We start from the raw sequence: 25,721 nt of genomic DNA, 5'->3' as shown, positions 1-25,721 counted from the left end.
TTAATTTTATTTTTCGTGCAATCCCCTGCCAGTCTTCACTCTAACTATTATACTTTTTTTAATTTTTTTTTTCTACCGTGCAGCAGCAGCAGCCATTAAGGCTTCTTTCTCTATTTTTCTTTCTACCAGGCACTGCAGCAATTTCTTTCTGTTATGGTATATATGAAAAAACATCAATTTACAATTTTAACAAAACACATCTATCATCGAATATAAAAGAATACTTTATTCATCAAAATATATATATATATATATATAAAAGAATATTATTTTTAACTCTAAGGAAATGTAATAAATGTTTCTAAATTGCTTTAAATAGTAAAAACAAATGATATAAAACTTATTCTCAGTAGTAAAAACGAATAATATAAAACTTATTTTCAATGTTTCTATATCCCTGTGTCAAACTTCTATATATTCTTGTTATTATCAATGATATAATTGTCATTGAATCTGAAACATTGGTGTTCTTGGGGGATTGCATGCACCTACAAAAAGACACACAAATACATGTCATTTCCTATAAAAATAATGCAAACTTTAAAATAAAAAATAAAAATTTATATATATATTTGATAATCTTTTGAAATACCTGTTATAATAAATTCAACATACTTGTATTCTGAATCAAATTTGTTGAAGCAACATGACTACGAACCTAGTATATATAATATTTTAATATATATAAAAAACAAGAAAATAAAATAATATTAATAATTTTTACCATAAAAAAATAAAGCATGAACCACAAAGATGAAATGTAATTAAATATATAGTATTACTTGATCACCATAGTATCCAGGCACAATGTTGAATGGCAAGTTTAATAGATCTTGACTATTAAAATTAGAAGAAACCTGCAAGTGAAAATATATGCAAATATATTAAATATTAATATAAATAACGCAGAAAAAATTTTGGTTAATAATAATTATAACTGCATTGAATGGAATATTGAAATAACTAAGTTTGTTGAATTGAACGTGAATTCTTACATCATTATGTGCTATTTCACTAGCATGTGACTGTTGCTGAGATGGTTCTCCAAGTGCAACATTTTTCTTCTTTCGCACCCTTTCAAGAGCATTTCTTGGCCTTGTAGATTTTCCATGTACTCTTTTCTTATTTTTAATTCCTTTAATCTTCTCACTAGCACTTGGTACGGTTGTAGTCTCTACGATTTTAGAAATGGATTTTACAATATTATTGTCTTTTAAATATGCATCCACATCTTCTAAAATCTTAGCAAGAGCAGTTCTTGCAATTTTATATGTTTCTTCTGTTTTTGTTGCCTTCGTTGCCACCTGAGTTTGCAATCTACACAAATCCTTATAACGTCTTGCCAAACTTACTTTAGGGTCTTCATTTATTGTATTTGCAAATACAAATTCAGAATTTCCTAACTTTGCAGATTTTGTCCATCGTTTCAATATATATTGTATAGGAATTTTCTTTATATCCTTTGAAGAAAGAACGTTAAGAGCATGGGAGCACAAAATTCCTGTAAACTCAAACTTTCTACAACTGCAAATCACTGTGTTATTAGAAAAATCATATCTAACAGTATGCTGAAATTGTTTTTTATGATTGGTAAGTTTGTACTCTGTCAATGTCCCAATATGATCAAATATTTGCATAGCATAATCATAAGCCTTACATAACTCATCTTGGAACACCTTGAATATTGTTGGGGTGTAAATACTTGCTGCATCTTTTAGAATTTCAACTGGAAATGATAACGATGGAGTACTTTGAGTCGCTTTGAAATCAGCCTTTAGTTCTTCATAACGACGATCTTCGATTAACCTCTAAAAATGCTCAAAGAACCTCAATAAATTATGTTGATAGCTGACATAATTTTTAATCACATTATTCATACTCTCACTTCGTTGAGTAGTAGTCATATCTGCACAAAAAGTCTCTCTGCCATAAACCAATGCCCATTTCTTTCTCAAATGAAACATTCATATAAGCCAATCATTATCTTTAAGATCATATTTCTCAAGCATTGCATTCCAAGCTAGAAAAAATTCTTGTTCTTCTTCATAATCATATATGCAGCTACTAAAATCTTTGGCAAACTCTCAAAATTTGGCAAAAACTCCACTAAGATGTTTTGCTGCATTTTGATACAAGTGCCATATACACAACCGATGACATGTTTCTGGCCATTGAGAAGTTAATGCTTTTTCCATTGCTGGATCTTGGTCAGTAAGAATAGTTTTTGATTTTTTACCTGACGTTGCTTTTACAAAAGTATCAAACAACCAGATAAATGTTTCAGCACTTTCATCATATAATAATGCAGCTCCAAATATAGTAGTTTGCTTATGGTGATTCACCCCTAGAAACATAGCAAAAGGTCGACCACTTTGATTTTTCCTATAAGTTGTATCAAAGCTAACTACATCACCAAAATGAGAGTACGCAATCATCATTTTTGCATCTGCCCAAAAAATATTACTTATCAAATCATCTTGATCCACTTGTATTGCATAAAAAAAAAAGTAAGGATCTTCCAATTGCATAGATTGTAAGTATTCCAAAACACCACCTATCTCTCCTACCTTCATTTGAATTATTCTTTTCATTTTCAAGTAATTCTTGTAATCATCACGAATAAATCCAAGATTTTCATATCCACCTACTCGCTTAGCCATTAACTCCAAACTTGCTTTAGGAGCAATTCCTGAACTATTAGCTATATCTATTTCAGCTGCTTGGACAAAAGTTAACTTCCTCTGAGACCTATGCAAATAACTTTTATTGGGAGTTGATGTCACATGTGTATATTGGGCAATGAAATCAGTAATACGATATTTACCAGTCTGATCCAAATTTATTTTCATTCTAGCTAAACAACCAAATCTTGTTTCAGCACGATGAGATTTAACATTAATATTTCGTTTATCCTTTTCCCGAAAGCCTTCACAACAACAACAAAAAGTTCTATTTTTCATCTTTCCACTTTGATCTTTATGTCCCTTACTCCTTTGAATGCCAAAACCAACCTTGTAAGCATAAGCATTATAAAAGTTATAAGCTTCATCTTCACTTTTAAATTCTATTCCAACTTTTGGTATCATTTCATCCAAAATTTTAGAATGAATCGCTTCTATTTTTTCTTGACCAGTTATGTTTCCTTCATCTTTTTTATCTTCATCTTCCAATGATATATTAATATCTTTACTCACATAACTATCATTATCCATGATTTTCAGCACTATAATTAAATATCATAAAGAAAAAAATTAGAATCATAAAAATTAAAAATAACGGTATAAATAGAGATATATATATATATATATATAACAAGCTTAATCATATTAAAAGAAAATATAATATCAAAGCAAAATAAAAAAAGAATAATATTTTAAAGCCTAGAATATTTTAATTTATTATAAAATATTAGAATATAGCAAGAATGCAATATCATATTTTAAACCCTCTTATGGATGCATTACCATAAGAAACACATAAATGAAAAAGATATATGATTAAATTTTATATGTTTTTTCTATTGTTTAGATTAAATATTATATAAATAAAATTGAAATCAATATTGAATATAATAATTACATAAATTTACTCAAGCAAATAATCAAGAATGTTGATATAGAAAGTAATAATCACTTATCGAAAACTACCGATGAAGTTTCTAATTTATAATAAAGAAGGTACCTGTTTTTTTTTATTTTCGAGAATGATAGGTACGATTTGATGGTTGCTGCAGTGCCTCACGACAGAAAAAACTAGAGAAAGAAGCCTCAATGGCTGCTGCTGTCGCACGGTAGAAAAAAATAATAGTAATTAAAAAAAGTATAACAGTTACGGGATCAAAGAATGAAAATTGGCAGGGGATTACACAAGAAATAAAAATAATAATAAAAAAAATAATTTAGAATTTTTTTAAAACTTTAATAAATGGGACCTGATTAGTATAATAATAATTAAAAAATATACAAGTTACATTGAAGGGGAGAAAAACGGCAAGAATGGCACAAGAAACCAAAAAAAAAAAAAAAAATCATAAAGGATTTTGTTTTTAAATTTTAATAAAGTGGATCCAGTTGGAATTTTACAGCTATAAAAAAGTTTCCGTTAATATAATTTAACGGTGAATAATGTAAAAACAGAAAAAAAATATATGATGATATTTTGAATAAGATATCAATTTTTTATTAATTGGATAGAATTGGAACAGAATTTTAAAAACAGAAAATCCGTATCCATGTTTCGCGTGGTGTTGTTTTCCGACTTTGCATATATAATGAATCAGGAAAGTGGTTTCTTCTCCACCCTCTGATTCATTGTCAACATACTTGAATGTATGTTGACTCTTTTGATTAATATAACTCCCCTTTTACATAAAAAAAGAAAACCTAGTCGAAAGTTCAATCATGCCAGCTCATTGTTCTTCAAAGCTAGGCGCAGTAGAGAATTACCTGGAAACTGACCACGCCGAGTGAAAAATATCTAATACGTCTCGAATTGACACCTGTTTCACTTTTCCATCTCTGAAACGGCTTCTTCACTTCTCCGTTTCGTTTGCTCCATTTTTCTCGTCACTGTTCAAGAACTTGGCACTTCTCTTCTCCTTCCGCTCCGTTCTTCTCATTCAACTTGTCAAGAACTTGACTAAAACTGTTTATTTTTCATACTCATCAAGGAAACATAAGCTATTGGAATTGCGGAGATCGGATTTGGGGAACGATTTGACCTGCACAAGAGAATCTTGATCGGTGCTTATTAATCTTTTTGTAATTTGTCTGGCATTTTATTTCTTCCTTTTAAATATGCAGGTGCATATTTGTTTGCATTTTTCGTTTTTTCCTTTATTTGAAGTCCAAATTTGTTTTCCCTTTACAGGTTAGGAAAAAAAAGAACGAGAGACAAAAATATGCTCAAAGTGAATTTTGCTAGTTTGGCCTACTACAAAGAGCCATATCACCCATAAATTAGAGCTTCCCCAGTTTTGGACCAAAGAATCCTTTTATTAAAAAATAATTATTATTATAATAATAAAAATTCCAAAATTATTCAACCATTTTTTTGCAGATACCCAAAAAAAAAAAAAAAAAAAAAAAAAAAAAGGCCTTCAGATAACTCAAAATAGATTCAGTGTTTTCTTTTCCCACTTTTGAATTCCAAACTTTTACTTCGAGGTGAAGCCCTTGCATCTAAGCAAAGCCTTCTCTTATTATCTCTAATATTTCTGTTTGAAAGACCTCTCTCTGGCTCAGCCCTTCTCCTACCTCCAATTGCACTACAACCTTCCTACATAGCTCGCAAAATGGGTCGCTACAGAGCCGTGCCGATTTCTTGAGAAGCGATGAGAAAAATGGAGCAAACAGAGAAATGACGGAGCCGTCTCGGAAGTTAAAAAAAATGGTAAGACATGTGTCAATTGGTGAATAACAGGAGTACTGGTCAGTTTTCCGGGAGTATTAGAAAATTTTCCGTATATTTAACATACATAACACATAAAAATAAATAAACAAAAAAATAAAGAACTCACATACACAACACATAAAATAAGTAAATAAATATATAAAGAACTCATGTGATTTACTCATCAATTATATGATGATTTTTTTTTTTTTTTGGGCCTTTGGTGAATATCATAAAGAATTGTTTTTTTATTTATTTGTTTACTTTTTCCATATGCATGCAACAATCGTTATTCGATGTTTTTTAACAAATCTTTCATATTTGATGAGTTGATATTATTTCATTAGTTTTGCCTTCATAATTATAAAGTATTATTAATTTATAAATTATTAATAAAATATCACATCAGTACAAAATATGTGGTTAGGAAATTTGATTCTTTTTAACAGAATACATTTTGTTTTCTTGGCATTGCCTTTTTTTTTTTTTTTTCTTTTTTTGTGCTTATTTGGTGTCTTTTAAGAGTTTTTTCTTTCTTTCTTTCTTTTATTTAAGAAGTGTTTTGAAAGAGTTATTAGTTGGGTTATTGACTATATATCTAACACAATGCATACGTTTGGTTTTTTCTTTTCTTTCTTTTTTTGTTTTTTGTTTTTTTTGTTTTTTTGGGTGCATACGTTAGGTGAATATTATCTATAATCTATAAATGAGGATCCAAAACGAATTCAAAGTTTGACGAAGTGACGCAAAATTATCAGTATTTTATTGGCTTAAGATTTTTGCGAATCATTTATTATATTAAAAAAAAAAAGTGTAAAAGTAAACGATATTGTTTAATACAAAAGCACGAAGAAACAAAATTGATAATTAAAGGTTCTATTTTTGATAAATTATCTCTACATTAAATTAATTAATTGTAATAAAAAAAGTTAAGAATAAATTTCATTCTACTCCTTTAAATTTTGTTGCAATTATATATAGTATAACATGTATTTTAATATCATCGATTTTATTATATATTTTATTAAAAGTAATAAAAAAATTTTGATAATTACTTCCCCTGGATAGTGAAAGCATACATTATCGCCAATGTTTTTGCATAGATCCTCTACGAGTCAATTGAAATTCAAATGCATGTCTAAATACAGTGAATAGCTAACTAAATTACATAAATTTTTTTTTTGCTTTAGATGCAGATGATGGTGATACTGACTGCTGACATATGCTTTCAATGGATAAATATGGGTCTTTAATCATTTCTCAAATGTGCAAGACCAAACACTTTCAATTTTCCAAATTTAACCACTTCTAACAACGTTCCAAAATCAAATAAAAACAAAAACTGAAAACAATTGACTAACAGACCTTTACTGCTGAGCAACCACAATTCGATGGAAATTATCACGCAGATCAAGAAAACTCTGCTGAATCAGCAAAGCGCTTTGCATTGACTCCTCGAACTCTTTCACCATTCCCATCGGCAAAAACCCTCCGGCAATACCTCATTCAATTCCTCCATCCTTAGAAACAACAATTAGAAAGAAAAATTTTTTGAATTCATTTTCCATGAGAGGCTCCATGGCTGAGCCGATTTTAGGGCAGTCGGTGGGTTTGAGATATCGTTGAAGACATTGAAATCTTACTCAAGGGATAGCACGATTTTGATGAAAGAACTCATCTGATAAGGTGACAGGTGGAATTTGTCTTTTTTTTTCTCTCAAAAAATTTTTTTTCAGAAAAATTAAAAAAAAGAAAAGATAAAAATAAAAAAGTAATAATGTGAGTTGTACATGATATGATTTGGACGTTTTGTGTATGGTTCCCATGGAGTTGAAAATAAAAGGTAGCAATTTGTAAAATATTTATTACAGTCTCTAACTGCAAATACGGTAAAAGTACTAAAGTGTTTTTTGATTTTATATATGGATCCTGTTGATGAATATACCTTATAGAGTATGAAAATGTATTAGTATGCAGTTAGTTCTGTAATAGTGACGTGTCATTGTTAGTTAGTATGCTGTTAGTCTGTTTTAACAGTTGTAATAGTTGTTCATCTAGGTCAACAAGTTTTGCTGTTAGAAAAGTCTTCTTCTTGTATAAATAATATTTTCGTGTAAAAGAAATCGATGATTGAATATAATACTAAAAACTTCATAAATTTGTTTCTACTTTTCTCTCTGCCTCTCTCTCTCTCTTTTCTCTTTCCTCTTTATTTTCCTTCATTTTCTTTCTGTCTAAACACAATTTTATCATGGTATCAAAGCGATATTGATGATCCCATAGATTGGAAATGGAAAATCCAGGAGTTTCGAACATGATGAATTCGTTTGCAAGTTTAATTTCAGAAACGAATGAAGTCTCATTGGTCACTGTCTCTCCGTTCTCGAGTAGCATCTTGAAGCTTAATAATGAAAATTTCTTGGTGTGGAAGTCTCAAATTCTTCCCATATTACAAGGTCACAAACTTGACAAGTTTGTGCTATTTGATGAGCCACAGTTCATGTGAGATTTTGTATACAGTGATATAGAGGTAAATGAATCCAATCTGTCTAGGTTTTCTCTTGAGCAGCAAATGTGAATTTTGCAAGATCAACTTCTATTAGGCTGGTTAACTACTATAATTGAAGTTGAAGAGCTTGTAGATCTTGTTGGATCGATGACTTCAAGGAGATTATGGTCATCGATGGAAGAAACTTATTCCTATCATTCTGAGGTTTTCATGCTGCAACTTAGGAATGAATTACAGACAATAATGAAAAGTTCAATGAAGATTCTTGACTACTGCAAAAAGATGAAGAAAATTGCTGACAAGATGTGTTCTAGTGGTTTTTCTGTTTCAGAGAAAGAGCTTGTTATGTGTCTTTTGAATGGTCTAGGACCTGAATATGAAACAATGCATGTTAACTACACAAGCAGACCTCCTTTACCCAGCCTTCAAGAGGTAAAGAATTATCTTTCTCATTATGAAACAACTCTGGATCAGAATAATACTGTGGCCATGTTTCATTCTGCAAATCTTGTGTCTGCTTTCAATAGTCAGTTATCTCTAGGCTCTAACAATGCGTTTCCCTCATCATCTCCTACCATTAATTCTATTAATTATACTAGTTCATATTCTAATATTTCTAATAATAGAGAATATGGTCCTGGAAAGTCTGATTTTTATGCAAGGAGAGGTTTTGATGATTTTCGTGGTAGAAGTTATTGTAGAAGAAATAGAGGCAGTGGTCGAAGTAATAGAAAATGGAAGCCTCAATGTCAAATTTATGGGACTGTTGGTCACCTGGCTAGTGTTTGCTACTATAGAGATTCCAATTCTGGCAATTCTGTCTTTCAAGGGATTCATGGACATACCTCTACTCCTAATTCTCTTGGTTTTAATGCTCAATTCTCTCAATTGAGTAATCTTGCACTACTCAATTCTTCTATTTTTAGTGGTTCTCCTCAAATACCATTAAATGGTGTACACACTGATTTTGTGTCTCGACCTGTAGTTCCCACATCACATTTTGGTCATTTTGGTGGAAGTATGCCTATGAATGCTGCTGGTTTTAATCCATTGGTTCCTTATCAGCAAGTGAATCATGGAGGGTTACACAGTGGAAATGGTCTACTTGTTACCTCTCAAACTTGTCATAATTTAGATGCTAAGTTAGTTGGTGGAGGATACTCAGGACAAGCATCTGCTAATGTTGCCACCACACCAGTTTTGATGGGTGATCCAAACTGATATTTGGATAGTAGTGCAACTAATCATGTTTGGGGACCTGCAGCAACAGCTTCTAAAGAGGGCTATCAGTATTATATTCATTTCATTGATGATTATTCTAGGTTCACCTGGATCTATCCTATGATAGTGAAGTCTGAAGCCTTACCTATTTTTAAACAATTTCATGTAATGGTTGAAAGGCTATTTGATACCAAGATTAAGATCCTACAGTCTGATTAGGGAGGAGAATATAGATGTTTCCTTCCTTACTTGAAACAAGCTGGTATTAGTTTTCGACACTCCCGTCCTTACATGCATCAGCAAAATGGACGAGCTGAGAGAAAACACAGGCATATTGTTGAAGTAGGCCTGTGTTTTCTTTCTCAAGCTCACATGCCATTACTTTACTGGTGAGAAGCTTTCAGTCCAGCTGATTATATGATTAACAGATTACCAACAGTTGTTCTTGATTCTAAAAGTCCTTATCAATTAGTATTCAAGAAGATACCTGATTATGATTATTTAAAGGTCATTGGGAGTGCTTGTTATCCTTTTTTAAGGCCATATTAGTCTCATAAGTTTCAGTTTCATACTGAGAAATATGTATTTGTTGGTTATAGTGCAGACCACAAGGGTTACAAATACCTTGCTAAAACAGGAAAGGTTTATATTGCTCAAAGTGTGAATTTTAATGAAAGGGATTTTCCTTTCTCCTCTGGTTTCTTGGAGTCTAATTCTACAGCAAAATCTATAGTTCAAAATTCCAAGTTTTCTACAGCTCCATTGGTTCTTCTTAAGTCCTTGCCTTACCATATTAGTTCACACTCAACATTATCTAATGATAATTCAAGACATAGCTCTTCTAATACTTCTAATACTTTGCATACATAGAATCATGTTGCTACTACTGATATTTTTTCCTCAGCTGACTTAAATTTTCTTCCTGAGCAAAGTTCACCTATTCTATCTCACATACCTGTGGAATCTAATTTACCTATGGAATCAAATTTGCCTATGGTTTCTACTGCCTCCAGTTCTATCTTATCTAAGCGGGACAATGTTTCTAACAAACAGTATGTTTCAGTTCATCCTATGCAGACACGATCAAAGAGTGGCATTTTCAAACCTAAAGTTTTTACACTTACTCAACTGGTTGCCAATCAAGGTGATTTCAAACAAGCTAATGTTCAAGATGCTTTGAAACATCCCAAATGGAAGGCTACTATGGATCAAGAATATGAAGCACTAGTTAAAAACAAAACCTGGTCTTTGGTACCTTATACTCTTGGCATGAATCTAGTTAGACACAAGTGGATTTTTTGGATTAAAAAAAGTGCTGATGGAGCTGTTCAACGGTTCAAAGCAAGACTAGTTGCAAAGGTTTTCATCAACAACCAGGTTTTGATTTTAATGAAACTTTCAGTCCTGTTATCAAGCCTACAACTATTAGATTGGTTCTTAGTCTTGCTGTCTCATAAGGATGGGCTGTGAAACAACTAGATTTTAATAATGCTTTTTTTAATGGAGATTTATATGAAACAGTTTATCTTTCTCAACCTCAAGGATATGAAGATAAACAGTTCCAACACATGTTTGTAAGCTTCATAAGGCATTGTATGGTATTAAACAAGCTCCACGACCTTGGTATGACAAATTGAAAGGAGCTCTACTCAGTAAAGGGTTTATCAACATAATCTCTGACTCTTCCTTGTTTGTCTTAAAGACCATGTCTGCATATGCCTTAGTTTTGGTTTATGTAGATGATTTTATTGTTACTGGTTCTAATGGTGATGTGATTAAGAAGTTAATTTCCGATCTGAATTCTCAATTTTCAATAAACGACTTGGGAGATTTGAGTTTCTTTCTTGGCATTGAAGCAAAAAGAAATAGCAATGGAATGCAGCTAACACAGACCAAGTACATACTTGATTTGCTCAAGAAAACCAACATGGATGGAGCTCTAGCATCACTATCACCTAGGGTTTTGAGTAAACCTCTATCCTTGAATGATGGTGATATTTTGTCAAATCCTGAATTGTATCGAAGCACCATTGGTGATCTTCAATATCTTACATTAACGAGACCTGATATTAGCTTACAGTCAATAAACTAAGTCAGTTTGTGAAAGCTCCAACTTCTATTCATTGGGAAGCATGTAAACATTTGTTAAGGTTCTTAAAAGGAACAGCAACACATGGCTTGTATATTAAGTCAACTATGAAACTTGCACTTCATGGATTTTCAGACTTAGATTGGACTAGTGATCGAACGGACAGAAGGTTAATAAGTGGTTATGGAATTTTTCTTCATGGAGGTCCAAAAATCATGCTGTTGTAGCTCGTTCAAATACAGAGGCAGAGTACAGGGCTTTAGCTCACATTACCTCTGAACTGCGTTGGTTACAAAATCTGATCAAAGAACTTCATATCCATCTACCTAAACCGTTTGATTTTGTTAAGGAGGCAAAAAGGGCAAACGTGCAGCAGCGAATCATATTTCACTGGAGTGCACGAAACGAATCGTATCGATGCACCACTACCCAGACACGCAAAAAGAAAAAAATAAAATAAAATAATAGTTCGAGGCAGTCTTTCATTTTTATTTTATTTTATTTTATTTTGTATTATTATTTTTTACATTATCCTCTGTTTCCCTCCTTTTTTTTCTTTTTTTTTTTTTTTGTTAATTGGAAAGTTCAGCAACTTTTGTTTTGATGCTGTTCAAGGGGGATTTTGTCTTCTGTTCTTGATTCTATTAAAGGGGGAATTTTTATTCCTGTTCTTGTTGGAGGATCAGAGGACCTATTTCTGATGCTTTCTTCTTTTATTTATTTTTCACTATATCTTCTTTCTGCTTCTGTTTTGCTCCTAACTTGGCTACTAATGCTTTGTACGTGAGAAGCTGTCCAGTTCTGGTACATTCGAGCTATCTAGGCTGCTGTCATGCTAAGGTTGCTGTAGTGCTGAGTTCAAACTCATTTTGTTCACCATTCTTAACAAAATAAGAGTTTGAGGGGGAATGTTGATGAATATACCCTTATAGAGTATGAAAATGTATTAGTGTGCAGTTAGTTTTGTAATAGTGACGTGGCATTGTTAGTTAGTATGCTGTTAGTCTGTTTTAACAGTTGTAATAGTTAGTCCAGGTCAGCAAGTCTTGCTGTTAGAAAAGTCTTCTTCTTGTATAAATAATATTTTCGTGTAAAAGAAATCGATGATTGAATATAATACTAAAAACTTCAGAAATTTGTTTCTACTTTTCTCTCTGCCTCTCTCTCTCTCTCTTTTCTCTTTCCTCTTTATTTTCCTTCATTTTCTTTCTGTCCAAACACAATTTTATCAGACCCCAACAAAATTGTTTTTCATCATTTACATCCTCTGCTTTTGTTCCCGTTATTCAAAAGTGATAGTCAAATGGCCTAATAGACATTTTGCTTTTCTTTTTTTTTTCTCTCTCTCTCTCTCTCTCTCTCTCTCTCTATCTAAAGAAAGAGAAAAAATATATTGGTACACATGCATGGTTTCCAAAATTACAGTGCTAGAGTTTGAGAATATTCACTGGATATTTATTTAAACTAATTAATAAAAATGTATAACTAAATTCAAACTCCAAGAACAGAAAAAAAAAATATTACCTAATAATCAGAAGCGAATGTGACTGCGACCAAGTCATAATTAGATCATGAAGCACAAGTTTCACAGGTAACAAACAGTTCCTAAGTTGAGCTAAGATCCAAATAACAAGTATACCACATAGTGCCTGCATTTGGAGAGGCAAGGAGAAGAATAGCTTTCATTCTAGTTGAGCTCTTGAAATACATTGGATGGGAATGTAGCCTTCGATCGCTTAGCGTCTGCCTCAAGTCATCTACTTCTTTGCCTACAAAAGCAAACCACCTTTAATATAACTTTAAAAAATAAAACCAAACTTTCGCCATTGTCAACACTGACATTGTTCTAGCTTGTTGAAATCCTTCATTGAATATGAGACAAATTTTCAGCTTAAATATTCCTCAATGGGGATGACTAACCGATCATGCTCCGTTATGAATTAACGTCCTGATAAATTCCTGCATAAAAATCTACTGTTATGTTGAAATTAATAAACACAATATCTTTTCATGAATATTGGTAAATGTGTGGCTTTTCTTACCAGAATTAATTAAGCCCCATTGTTGGAGACCTAAACTTCTGAGAATTAATCCGTCATGCAGGGGATGTTGACTGTGATAGACCAGAGACACTGATTAAATAGCTTTGAGCAATGGGGAGCCCACCTTCCAGTAATTATGCGCTGCAAATAGAAGAAGTTAGGTCAGTTTCCTGGAAAAAAAAAAAAAAAAAGAAAAAAAAAATCCCAGAAGAACTCTGAAGTACTCAAAAAGTCCACGGTAGTGGGCAATATTTCCTTGGACAACAAGATAGATGATCGAGGAATACACAAGCCAATGAATTTGAGACACAAAAGCTTGGATTAATTATAGACACAAGTGCAGTTGAGAGCAATTGGAACTGAGATCTAACCCTGAGTAAACTAACATGCCAACCACTATTTTTTTTTTTTTTTTTTGGGTGAATAAATGGACTGTGTTAAAATGTATATTGAATAACACGTCAATTAAAGGTTTTAAATGAAAACAATAGGATAAAAAAGCTGCTTCTGTGTAATAAAAAGACAAGAAAATAATACTGGATGGCTTTTTTTCTTTTTTCTTTTTTTTTTTTTTTTTAAATCATAAAATGTGAGTCACCTACAATGAAAATCAGAGCAGATATAAAACAAAACCTTTCTTACTAAAAGAATACACTGTATGATGAGACAGTGGCAATTACAACAGCATGTACAGAACATATATGACACGTTAAAAAGAAAGAGTCTCCAATTGAACATATTTTGGACTGAAAAATGTAAATTCAGGATCTTTAGTAAAAAAGAGTACAGTGCATGACAAGCACGGACACATATGCATGATGATGATCATATGAATCTAGAAACAGGCTGTATTAACAGACATTCTTAGCTAGATGATCAAATAAGAAAGAGAAGTGGAAAGACCTTCTGGCAAGCACTGCAACCGATAGCATGAAGAAATACTCAACCATCCCAAACATCATTTATGCTATCGATATATAAGAATGCAGGAGACTTGAGTGCTTTTAGATTCCAGTGCACAAAAAATGTAAGAAGAGCTCTTTGCTCCTGAAATAGTATGTAATTTTTGAGTTGAATGCAATCCATCATTTGTGGAAATCACATAAGTCTCATGACTCCACATAAAAAAATCTGAAATTGGAACATATAAAAACAACATTTATTCTTGTAAGAGACTAAAGAATCCACTCCAGAAAATAAATAAATAAGTAAAATTAAAATTGTGAATCACCTCTTCCAACAATTAGAAGCATATAAACACAAGTTGAAAAACTGAAAATTAGCAGTCTGAGATTGAAAAATACTAACTGAGGATATAAACAACCCTTTACAGACAGGTCATACATCAATTTGTGTAATTTTACAGGAACATTTTTTCTTATGGGAAAAAAAAAAAAAAAAAAAAAAGAAGGAAAAATTGCAGAGTGTTTGACACAAATGAATAGCAGAATGGAGAAAGAAAAATAAAAATGCTTTTATATAGACAAAAATAACTAAATAAATAAATAAATACCTTAAAAATTGTAGAGAAGCAAGGTAGCTGTCTGTACTCTGTACATTATCGATCAAATATAATCATTATCTATGCGTATGCGAGAGATGTGCTCAATCTTGTGCCAATCTCCCCCTATCTCTCTTTGGCACCGTTCATTTAGTGAACCGCAGCAAAAGATATCCAATAGGTAGAGAGAAGAGGGCAGCCCTTCTTCTGGCAAGCAATTGAGCTGATCACAGTCATACAGACTCAGTACTTCTAGAGAGGTAAGGTTTTTAAAGGCCTTGCCATTCAGGGATTTAAGGTTATTAAGACCAGTTAACTTGAGTGAAGTTAGAGAGGTAGGAAGCTGCTCCTCCTCCGGAAATGAGTCCACCTCTTCATCTATGTAGCTGAAGTGTAGAGATGCAAGAGAGGTGAGTGTTTTCAGATTCCACTGCATTGGGTGCACGAATAACTTCTCACAGCTGCTAATTGAAAGTGATTTCAAATTTGAAGGCCATCCCTCTTCCGAAAATGCCTTGAGGTTTTCGCATTCACTGATTTCAACTGTATGTATGTTAGTAGACAATCTCCTCTCTGGAAATGACTCCAATTCTGGATAATAACATATGTACAAGGAGCTGAGTGATGGAAGATGACCACTTAGGAGTGAAGCCACCAACTGCTGTTGGCATTTAGATATGTAAAGAACTGTCAAGGATGGAAGAGAATCAGGGAAGCAAGCCCAGTTTATTGTCAATGATGGACAATCCATTAAATGAAGCTCCTTGAGCTGTGAGAAAACTTTGCCTTCAACCAAGGACCACTCCTTCCATCGAGGCATAGACTTAAAAATCAGTTTTTCTAAAGACTTGAATGGTTTAGTCACCGTAGACGAACCAGTACTGATACAAAGTTCATCACCTATTCTCTCCATCATATCAAATCCATCAATGTTGAGGGATTTCAAGGAAGGTAGCTGTCCAAGAAGAGGCAAACTGTGACATCTTTTACATTTACTCAGCCATATGTATACCATATGGGAAAATGAATGGTCCCCTATCCAATCCGAGAAGGCTATACCACCATAGTTTATAATAGATAGTTGCTCGAGAGATGTGTGTGGTTGAAGTCTGTTAAGCACCTCCTCTGCCTTTTGTGAATCATCAGTATCACCTTTCCATTCCAGACTTAGACCAGTAATATACTTCTTAGCTTTCAAATTGGCCTCCGAAACATCATCAATATTTAATACATTTTCAAGGCTTCTAATACTAAGATTACTGTGCAGATTTTGAAGCCTACCCAAAACTTTGATATTTGATTCACTGTTTGTGCCTACAACAAAATCACTTAACATTTCCAAATGTCTCAAGTTGGATATCTGTGGTGGCATCTCTCTTATGGATGTGTCGCTAATGTCCAGCTGGCGCAGCTTAATCAGTCTTGCCATATTGTTTGGTAAACAAGTAAGCTGTCTGCAAGATCCCAATAATAGAGTATGCAAATTGAGCAGATTACATACTGTGTCAGGAATCTTTTCAATTTGAGTGTTAGATAAATCCAAGTATCTTAGATGCTTCAAATTGCCAATTGAATCAGGCAACCGACTAAGATTACTACAGTAATATAGCAATAATGTCTGCAAATTGTATATACTACAAATTGTATCAGGTATTTCTCTAATATCAGTCCAAGATAAGTCCAAATACCTTAGAAGCCTCAATTTGCCTATTGAATCAAGCAACTTCATGACAGTATCAACTCGACACAAAGAAAGCACTCTTAAGCATTGAAGATTTTGCAATTTCTTAGGATGTATCAAGAATTCTTTATTCACTTCATTCAATCTATCAAGGTGTAACAGAGTGCGCAATACCCTGTTTTTGGATAAATCATTCTGTTTATTGATATCACAGGACTTGTATGTTGTCCACGACAAATGACGAATCTTCTTTAGAAGGACTGTTGAGTGATTAGCATCCAACCTCAAACAAGATTCTCCTGCTACAAATTTAGCCAAATCATTTACAAGGTCATGCATGGTAAAACCAAGAAATTTGTTTTTGTGAAATAATGACCTTGATGCTAGATCATCAAAGTACTCCTCTCCAACATCTTCTAGCATCTTGTTATTTTTGGGTAGCAAAAGGTCTTCTGCCATCCATAACAGAATTAACTTCTCCTTTTGAAATTCATAATCTTTGGGGAAGATTGAACAATAAGCAAAGCATCTTTTTAAATGCGGAGGCAAATAGTAGTAGCTTAACCATAAAGCAGGAAGAATTTTGCACTTTTCTTGTGGTAAATCCCATATCTCATCTTTTAGTACATTGTCCCATTTCTTAGGATTTAGTTCAGTATGCAAGAGACCAGCAAGTGATGTTACTGCTAAAGGAAGACCTTTGCATTTTCTAACAATCTGTTTACCAATTTCTTCCAACTTCGGATGAGCATTTGGCAGTACATTATTGAAGGCGCGTTTTGAAAACAACAGCCAACAATCTTCCTCTGATATTAACTCCAGTGAATGATTTGGGACACTACCCATCTTTGATGCAATATTCTCGTCCCGTGTTGTCACAATAATCTTACTTCCACAAGCTGCAGCTTCAAGCGGACTCTTTAAGTCACGCCATATTTCAGAATTCAAGTTCCAAACGTTATCAAGAACAAAGAAAAATTTTTTATCTTCCAAACACTTCTTCAGTTCAAGTTGAAGTTGAAATGTTTCCTCGATATGGCAATTTTTTGAATTAGTCACTCTCTCATAGATTGCTTTCGTCAACCTAAAAACATCATATTCATGTGACACAGTAATCCATGCCTTAATATCAAAACATTGTTTCCCCATTTTGTCAACATCCATGTAAACAAGCTGAGCAAGAGTGGTCTTGCCTATCCCACCCATGCCCACAATTGGAATTACAACTACTTTACTGCCACCTTCTTCTCCAGACAGCAACAACTTAACAATGGCTTCCCTATCAGCATCCCTCCCATAGACATCAGATTCTTCCACCAAACTAGTTTCAGATGATCCAAAAGAAGGTCTAGTATCAACTGTCAAACCAAGTAGATCTTTTTTTGCCACAATATAGTCTAGCAGATCAAGAATTTCCTGTATCCTTTTTTCCACCTTCTTAAAAGTGAATTTAGATGGTAAAAAATTGCGTACCTTGGAAAATATTCGGGTTCTAGATTGACCTTCAAGCCCAGATTGCAAAGCTTCATTGTTGTTGATCTGGTCCACCAAGTCCTCTGCATTGTAGATTGCATCTTTGAGATTGAAAAGCCATTGCCTTACATTTTTGTCTGTGATTTGTTTGGTTTCTGCGGCGTTCAAAACTCCATTAACTATGGATAACATGATCTCCAACTTGTTGACCAATCCATGATTGACATCATTTCTACTAAACAAGTCAACAATCCAACGGATATTACGACACAGCTCCTGAAGGGAAACTGAGAGGAAAGCTCCTCCGATCACTTCGGCAGCCATGGTTAAGTTTTAGAAAGATGAAAGAAAACTGTAGATGAAGGGACACAAACTGGGTATAATCGTTGCAAGGAAGTCAACGGCTCTACGTTTGGATGTGAATCTTTGTCTACTCCTGGTTTGGATTCCTACATCTTCCTAACATCTTCATCTTTATGTTTATTTTATGCTCCTTAGAGTATCAGTGGGCTCACATGATTGACAATTTTAATGATTTATGTTTTTGCACAAACATTTCATGTTTTCTTTTTGGCAAAAAAAAATAAATAAATAAATAATCTAAATCTTTTCATCATGTCATCTTCATCAATCAACTCAGTCCATTTCAGCTGAGTTCTTGACTATGTTGGCTCCAAAAAAATGGATTTAAGGCCTTTGTAGAGCATTTTAGCCGAGAAGATTTGTGTTGATTAAATATTCTCATCAAATATTTGTTGGATTTAAAACCGTTAGACTAGATTTATGTACATTTTATCATATGTGTGTCCACTTCGGCCGCCGGAGATGAACTTATTATTGAATATCAAAAGTATACTACGCCCTGGTTGGACAAACTTAACTAAAAGATTGTGTTGCACGAGCCAAAAAATTCAAAATTTTCATGTTCAGCATATATCTACTTAACAAATTTTGAATATACAGTTGATATGCATTAAATTTTCTTGCTATTGTTTATATGGACGCTACAAAATATTCAAACAACCTTCAGTTTTCATCTGTCAAACAATATAAGAATGTAGCATTCACAAGGGAGGAACGTCATTGGTCCTCTTAAGGGCTTTGGACGAAGGCTTGCCAAGTCTGTAAACATAATGAAGAAAAGGTAAATTTTAAAATAAAAAATAAATAAAAAGGAAAGAAAGAAAGAAAAAAGGAAATTTAAACAAATAAAAGGGAGAGAAAATAAGCATAAAGGTTTTGGAAACTTTCTGTACAAACATGCTAATTTTTTATTTATTTATTTATTTATTTATTTCTATTTTTTTCCAAAAGTCAAATGTGCATGATTGAGAGAAAGATGACAATTCTCATATAATTGCATAATCACGCAAAGGGTCCATGAACCCAAGATATTTATCCAAAATTTACAACTAATAAAATGATTTTTTTAGACTATCTAATAAATTATGTATCCAGTCTCTTAAATTGAAAAATTGCCCACCAAATCGCACAACTAATTAGTATTACAACTAATTGATTTTGGGGACCAAAAGCATAGACAAGCTTCAGCTTTATTTTAAAAGGCTTGGGAATGGACCAGGTATTTTGAGGGCAATCCAAAGTATAACCAGATGAGAGAAAATAAATATCCAAACAAGTCTCCTCTACCATTGTGTTTGATGATCTTTCAGTCTCATTGTTTTGCCTTTGCCATCAACAAAGACACTTGATTAACTCTTCAAATTGGAGATATCTGATATAAATTCTGACTCATGCATTTTTTTTGCTATCAAGGCGTTGAACTCCCTGAAACAAGTTTTATTCATGTACTTCCAAAAAGTTTAGAAGTGAAAATTCTGTTTTTGAAAACATATAGACCAGGAGCAACAACCAAAATTGTTCCAAGGAAAAAAAAAAAAAAAAAAGGCAACACCGCAAGATTATCACATGGCATGGCATATTTTGCAGTCAAAAGAGAGTAAATATAAGAAAGGAAGCTTGGTCCAACCTACAGAGAAGTACATCTTACAAATGTATACCTGTGGATCAATTAACACCCATAGTATCACACAGTGATATAATGATTTAAACATCCAGTAAATTCCTGCAGAAGATTTACGCTTTCTTAGATTGAAGCTGAAATAGATTACCGGGAAAAAAAAAATAGTGAAGCTGATATAATTACAAAATATCTTTCCATTAATGTGAAAAATATGGTTTTTGTTGCCCTAATGACTTAAATACCGTCTTTGAAAACTTCAACATCTAAGATACATCCATTGCGCTGATCAGATAGCAGCAAGCAACATGGAGCCCACTACCCACGATCACATGCTGCAATTGGAAGAAATGGAGTTTTACAGCATTCTTGGATGACTCAAAATCCAAGAACTATGAAGTAATCAAAGGAGTCTTCAGTAGTACGCATTATTTACCTGAACATTGAGGGTAGCAAAGAAGTGCTAGAACTGATGAATTTGAGAGACAAAAGCTTGGGCAACCAGCCATTACGAATGACAAAATTTTGCTTCCAACATTATATCTGCAGTTAAGAAAAATTGGTAGTGAAATCTCACCGTAAGTTATTTACATTAGTGAGGAAAAATGGTTTATACAACATCAACAACGTAAGAAGAAATGGACTGCTTTAAAATGGATATTGGATATCCCATCAATTAATTTAACAAAGGGTTGAAATGAAACAATAAGATAGTGCAGCTACTTTCATTTAGGCAGAAAGAGAAGAGAATCTTACTGGGCTTCTTCTATCCAAAAAAAGTTGAGCTGCCTACAATGAAAGCAAAAGCACATATCACATATGGATGACACTTCAAAAAAGGAAAGTCTCAAATTGAAAATAGCACAGACTGCCAAATGTAAGTGAGGACCTTTACTTCTGAAAGAAAACATTGTATGACAAGTGCAGACACATCAGCTATGCAAGATGCCGATCACATGAGTTCTGAATCAAGCCATGTTAGAGGAAACCTGTAGTTAGATAGTCAAATAAAATAAGAAGCAGAAGTGGAAAGCCCATTTTTTGGCAAGCATTAAAACTGATAGTAGGAAATTCTCAACCTTCTAGGTGGACCCCTCCCTCCAGAAATGAATTTAGAACTTCAACTATGCATCTGAAAGTAAAAAAATATTAATGTGGTGAGCATTGCGGATCCTACAGTATGCAAATATGCAAAGAGATTTTCGAATCTAGAAATGATATGTGCTTTTCAATTCAAAGGCAATCCAAGTTCTGAAAATAACTCCAGTTTGCCCAGTGTGGAAATCACAATACCACCATCAATGCACATTAAATGTATGTGAATCCGATTAGATGTAACTGCATTTCTTCTGGAAAAAATTTAGAGATCCACTTTATCAATAAAGGCATATATGAACCACATCTGGCAAAAATAGGAGTAAAAAAATAAGTCTGAATTGGAAAATCCCTATTTGAGAATACCCAGAATCTCTTCCAGATAGGTCAGACATTAATATATATTCAATATAGTAAATAAAAGGCAGAGTATTTGATACAAATGAATAGTAGAACAGAGAAGGAAGAAATTTTAGAATGAGTGATGATATTGAATTCATCTGAAAATAAAGAATTAAAAATATAATGGCAAAGATTGTCGAAGTAATACCAGAAAATGTATTACAATATGCATCACATCAACTTCGGATTTATGCGTATGCAAGGGATGTGAGCAATCATGGGCCAATCGTCTCCTATCTCTCTTTGGCACCGTGGATTTAGAAAACGACACCACTCGATAGTCAATTGAGAAAGAGAAGCAGGCAACCTTTGTTCTGGCATGCATGGCAACTGTGGGCAGTATGAAATTGACAATTTTTCAAGGGAGGAAAGCTGCACTAGAGCCTTGCCATTTAGTGATTTAAGATTATCAAGACAACTCAGATGAAGCGAAGTCAGAGTACGAGGCAACCCTTCTTTTGGCATGCATTTCAACTGCTTGCAGTATGAAATTGACAACTCTTCAAGGGACGTGAGCTGTTGAAAGGCCTTGCCATTTAGGGATTTAAGGTTGTGTAGATGACATAATGTGAGAGAAGTCAAAGTGGTGGGAAGTTGCCCTTCCTCTGGAAATGAATCCACCAATTCATCCATGCAGCTGAAGTGTAAGGAAGTAAGAGAGGTGAGTGTTTGAAGATTCCACTGCATGTGGGGTACAAATAGCTTCCCACAACCACCAACTGAAAGTGATTTTAAATTTGAAGGCCATCCCTCTTCCAAAAACAACTCGAGGTTTTGACATCCAAAAATTTCAATTTTATGTATATTGATGGGCAGTCTCCTCTCTGGAAATGACTCCAATTCAGGACAATAACCTATGTACAAGGAACCAAGCAATGGAAGTTGACCACTTAGGAGTGAAGCCACCACCTGGTGCTGGCATTTCGAAATGTAAAGACATGTCAAAGATGGAAGAGAATCAGGGAAGCAGGCCTTGTTTAATGTCAGAGATGGACAATCCATTAAATGAAGTTCCTTGAGTTGTGAGAAAACTTCACCATCTACAAATGACCACTCTTTCCACCGAGGCATAAATTTGAAACTCAATTTTTCCAAAGACTTGAAGGGTTTAGTCACAGTTGATGAACCACATGTATAGAATTCATCACCTATTCTCTCCACCATATCAAATCCATCAATGCTGAGTGATTTCAAGGAAGGTAGCTGTCCAAGTGGTGGTAAATGACAGCATTTTCTACATTTACTTAGTGACATGTATACAAGTCGGGAAAATGAATGGTCACCAACCCAATCTGAAAAGCTTATGCCTCCATAATTTATAATAGATATTTGCTCAAGATTAATGTGAGGTTGAAGTCCATTAAGTACTTCCCATGATTTTTGTGAATCATCAGTATTACCTTTCCATTCCAAACTCAGATCCGTAATACACTTCTCATCTTTCAAATTTGCCTCCAAAACATCATCAACATTTAACACCTTTTCAAGGCTTTTAATGCTAAGATTACCACACATATTTTGAAGCTCACCCAACATTTTAATACCAGATTCACTGCTTGTGCCCACAACAAAATCACTTGATATTTTCAAATACCTCAAGTTCGATAGTTGTGGTGGAATCTCTCTTATAGATGTGGCTCTAATGTCCAAGTGTCGCAAGTTGATTAGTTCTTCCATACAGGTTGGTAAACAAGAAATTAATCTGCAAGATCCCAATAACAGAGTATGCAAATCATGCAAATTACACACTGCATCAGGAATCTCTTCAACTTGAGTGTTGGATAAATCCAAGTACCTTAGATGCTTCAACTTGCCAATTGAACCAGGCAACATGCTAAGATTACTACAATAATGCAATAATAGCGTCTGCAAATTGTATAGACTACAAATTGTATTAGGTATATCTTTAATTTCAGTCCAAGATAAATCCAAATACCTTAGAAGCTTTAATTTGCCAATGAAATCAAGCAAACCAGTGACAGCATCAACTCGATACAAAGAAAGCACTCTTAAGCATTGGAAATTTTGCAGTGAGTTAGGATGCATTAAGAACTTGTTGTTTAGTCCAAACTGTCCATCTATTCGCAGTAGAGTGCGCAAACTGTTATTGTAAGGTACATCCTCTAATTTCTTGGACTTATGTGCCTCATTTGTCATCCATGACAAATGACGAGTCTTCTTTAGATAGATTTTTAAGCATTCATCATACAACCTCAAACAATATTCTGTTGATAAATCCTCCAATTTCTTGATATGTGTCTCCCTTGTCCTCAATGTCAAAGGAGGAGTTGTCTTTCGATGGATTTTTGAGTAATCTTCTCCTAATACATCCTTTAATTTCTTGTTAATATGTGCCTCCTTTATTGTCCACGAAAAATGATGCGTCTTCTTTGGAAGAATTTTTAAGTAATTGTCATCCAACCTCAAACAATATTCTCCTGATACAAATTGAGCAAGATCACTCACAAGCTCATGCATGGTAAAACCATAAAATTTACTTTTATGAAAGAATGACCTTGATGTTAGATCGTGAAAGTACTCTTCTCCAACTTCTTCTAGCGTCTTATTATTTTGCGGCACCAAAAGGTCTTCCGCCATCCATAACAAAATTAATTTATGTTTTTGAAATTTATAACCCTTAGGAAAAATTGAACAGTAAGCAAAGCATCGTTTTAGATGCGGAGGCAAATAGTGGTAGCTCAACCATAAAGCTGGAAAATGTACATGTTGAGGTAAATCCCAAATCTCACTCTTCAATACATCTTTCCATTTCCTGGGATCTAGTTCGGTACGCAAAAGACCAGCAAGTGAGGTTACTTCTAATGGAAAACCTCGACATTTTTTAACAATTTGTTCACCAATTTCTTCCAAATTTTTATATGCACTTGGCTTTACATTATTAAAGGCCCTTTTCAAAAATAACTGCCATGAATCTTCCTCAGACAATGTTTCTAAGTAATAATTTGGAACAGTACCAGTTCTAGATCCAACTGTTACATATTCTGTTGTTATGATAATCTTACTTCCATGCGAAGCAGACTCAAATAGACTCTTCAGTGCATACCATCTTTCAGGATTCTCATTCCAAACATCATCAATAACAAATAAAATCCTTTTGCCTTCCAAACACTTTTTCAATTTAAGTTGAAGCTTGTCAAATGTTTCACCAACACAGCAATCCAGCGAATTAGTGACTTTCTCATAAATTTTTTTTGCTGATCTAAAAACATCCAACTCATCTGACAACGTGATCCATGCTTTGATATCGAAAGGTTTCCTAACCTTTTTATCAATATCCATATAAACAAGCTGAGCAAGGGTGGTCTTGCCAATCCCAGCCATGCCGACAATGACAACAACAGATATTCTATGACCACCTTCTTCATCACTCAACAACAAGTTAACAATGGCTTCCCTATCAGCATCCCTCCCAAAAACATAAAATTCTTCATCCACCAAACCCGTTTTCGACAATCTTCGAAAAGGGCTGGCTTTAACACCTTTGATCAAACCAACTACATCGTTTTTTCCAACAAGAAATTCTAGCATGTCAAGGTTGTTCTTTAAACTCAAACGCAGTTTAACAACAACATCAGGTAGTAATTCAGATGTAGATGAGAAGAATCCCTGTACCTGAGAAACTATGCCGCCAGTTCCGCTTCCAGATTCAGCTTGACCCATCATTTCGCATTGCAAAGCTTCACTGTGAAGCTCATACACCACGTCTTCTGTTTGATAAATTGCGTCTTTGAGCTCGTCAAGCCAAAGCCGCACAGATTGACTTCCGAACTGTGTCCTCTCAGCATCGTTCAGCAGTTCACTGGCTGATAACAACACCATCTTCAATTTGTTGAGAAGATTGTCGAGTTTCGATCGGCGAACGAAGTCAACGAACTCCCGAGAAGCCATCCTGTGAAACAGCAGTTGAAGAGAAGCGGAGAGGAAACCTATACCTACGTCCACCATTTCGTCTGCAATGGTTTTTTTCCTCTTTCCCTTTCGCAGAAAAGTTTCAAAGACCAAAGGGAAGCTCAGAATTGGAAACAGAGAGAGTCTGGGTTTCCTTGTTTGGTAGTCAAATAGCTCTACACTGTTTCTTTTTGGCCTTTTCATCTCTGCCTTTCTTATTTATTTTTCCCATTATTATTATTATTATTTTGAAATGGTTTTCCTATTATTTTCTATTATTTTAGTAACTTTTAGCTCTATGCTCCGACTAGACCTGGCAATTTGGATCATGATACGGCGACACGACTCGAAAACAACACGGAATAAATGGGTTTGGGTTTATTATAAATGGGTTCGGGTCATAATCGGATCAACACGTTTAACACGA

General features: G+C 33.9%; 5 protein-coding genes across 20 annotated transcripts; 1 reads left to right on the top strand and 4 right to left on the bottom strand.

The window, feature by feature from the left end:
* Nucleotides 1-410: 410 nt before the first annotated feature.
* Nucleotides 411-3,147, bottom strand: LOC125423195 (protein FAR-RED IMPAIRED RESPONSE 1-like). The gene is made up of 3 exons (XM_048476825.2): nucleotides 996-3,147; nucleotides 783-857; nucleotides 411-488 (listed from the first exon to the last, which is right to left on the bottom strand). The coding sequence occupies exons 1-3, from the start codon at nucleotides 1,635-1,637 to the stop codon at nucleotides 411-413; spliced, it is 795 nt and encodes a 264-aa protein (XP_048332782.1). The 5' UTR covers nucleotides 1,638-3,147.
* On the bottom strand, nucleotides 2,085-3,212 carry LOC125423194 (protein FAR1-RELATED SEQUENCE 5-like). Its single transcript, XM_048476824.1, has one exon. The coding sequence runs from the start codon at nucleotides 3,210-3,212 to the stop codon at nucleotides 2,085-2,087; it is 1,128 nt and encodes a 375-aa protein (XP_048332781.1).
* A 970-nt stretch (nucleotides 3,213-4,182) lies between these two features.
* On the top strand, nucleotides 4,183-11,346 carry LOC125423147 (uncharacterized). Of its 2 annotated transcripts, none has more exons than XM_048476730.2 (3): nucleotides 4,183-4,742; nucleotides 4,870-5,391; nucleotides 6,582-11,346. In XM_048476730.2, exon 3 carries the CDS (start codon nucleotides 8,048-8,050, stop codon nucleotides 9,119-9,121), a length of 1,074 nt encoding a protein of 357 aa, XP_048332687.1. In that variant the 5' UTR covers nucleotides 4,183-4,742; nucleotides 4,870-5,391; nucleotides 6,582-8,047; the 3' UTR covers nucleotides 9,122-11,346. The 2 variants fall into 2 exon arrangements, 1 of the variants encoding a protein (XP_048332687.1); XR_009638186.1 differs by having other exon boundaries at nucleotides 4,184-5,391; nucleotides 6,582-8,332; nucleotides 10,185-11,346.
* A 1,316-nt stretch (nucleotides 11,347-12,662) lies between these two features.
* Nucleotides 12,663-18,042, bottom strand: LOC132799276 (putative disease resistance RPP13-like protein 1). The gene is made up of 5 exons (XM_060815786.1): nucleotides 17,908-18,042; nucleotides 14,766-17,755; nucleotides 14,156-14,383; nucleotides 13,253-13,393; nucleotides 12,663-13,169 (listed from the first exon to the last, which is right to left on the bottom strand). The coding sequence occupies exons 1-2, from the start codon at nucleotides 18,006-18,008 to the stop codon at nucleotides 14,818-14,820; spliced, it is 3,039 nt and encodes a 1,012-aa protein (XP_060671769.1). The 5' UTR covers nucleotides 18,009-18,042; the 3' UTR covers nucleotides 12,663-13,169; nucleotides 13,253-13,393; nucleotides 14,156-14,383; nucleotides 14,766-14,817.
* A 731-nt stretch (nucleotides 18,043-18,773) lies between these two features.
* Nucleotides 18,774-25,512, bottom strand: LOC107422384 (putative disease resistance protein At3g14460). 15 transcript variants are annotated; one of them, XM_025075850.3, is made up of 8 exons: nucleotides 21,534-25,512; nucleotides 20,968-21,020; nucleotides 20,778-20,877; nucleotides 20,645-20,677; nucleotides 20,325-20,431; nucleotides 20,134-20,223; nucleotides 19,558-19,993; nucleotides 18,774-19,029 (listed from the first exon to the last, which is right to left on the bottom strand). In XM_025075850.3, exon 1 carries the CDS (start codon nucleotides 25,496-25,498, stop codon nucleotides 21,557-21,559), a length of 3,942 nt encoding a protein of 1,313 aa, XP_024931618.2. In that variant the 5' UTR covers nucleotides 25,499-25,512; the 3' UTR covers nucleotides 18,774-19,029; nucleotides 19,558-19,993; nucleotides 20,134-20,223; nucleotides 20,325-20,431; nucleotides 20,645-20,677; nucleotides 20,778-20,877; nucleotides 20,968-21,020; nucleotides 21,534-21,556. The 15 variants fall into 15 exon arrangements, with proteins under 15 accessions (XP_024931618.2, XP_060671768.1, XP_024931616.2 ...); XM_060815785.1 differs by having other exon boundaries at nucleotides 19,898-19,993; XM_025075848.3 differs by having other exon boundaries at nucleotides 19,929-19,993.
* Between the last annotated feature and the right edge of the window lie 209 nt (nucleotides 25,513-25,721).

The sequence above is a fragment of the Ziziphus jujuba genome, chromosome 3, assembly GCF_031755915.1.
Source record: "Ziziphus jujuba cultivar Dongzao chromosome 3, ASM3175591v1".
In the NCBI taxonomy this organism is placed as follows: Eukaryota; Viridiplantae; Streptophyta; class Magnoliopsida; order Rosales; family Rhamnaceae; genus Ziziphus; species Ziziphus jujuba.
This window is presented reverse-complemented; position numbering and strand designations above follow the sequence as displayed.

Bases quoted from the DNA above. Each gene is read 5' to 3' on its own strand.
- LOC125423147 (XM_048476730.2), top strand. From the start codon at position 8,048: ATGACTTCAAGGAGATTATGGTCATCGATGGAAGAAACTTATTCCTAT.
- LOC132799276 (XM_060815786.1), bottom strand. From the start codon at position 18,008: ATGCAATCTACAATGCAGAGGACTTGGTGGACCAGATCAACAACAATG. The intron at 17,756-17,907 runs GTACGCAATTTT...ATCTGAAACTAG, and splicing joins GAACCCGAATATTTTCCAAG to TTTGGTGGAAGAATCTGATG.
- LOC107422384 (XM_048477581.2), bottom strand. From the start codon at position 25,498: ATGAAAAGGCCAAAAAGAAACAGTGTAGAGCTATTTGACTACCAAACA.
- LOC125423194 (XM_048476824.1), bottom strand. From the start codon at position 3,212: ATGGATAATGATAGTTATGTGAGTAAAGATATTAATATATCATTGGAA.
- LOC125423195 (XM_048476825.2), bottom strand. From the start codon at position 1,637: ATGCAAATATTTGATCATATTGGGACATTGACAGAGTACAAACTTACC. The intron at 858-995 runs GTAAGAATTCAC...TTTCACTTGCAG, and splicing joins GTGAAATAGCACATAATGAT to GTTTCTTCTAATTTTAATAG. The intron at 489-782 runs GTAATACTATAT...GTCTTTTTGTAG, and splicing joins CTGGATACTATGGTGATCAA to GTGCATGCAATCCCCCAAGA.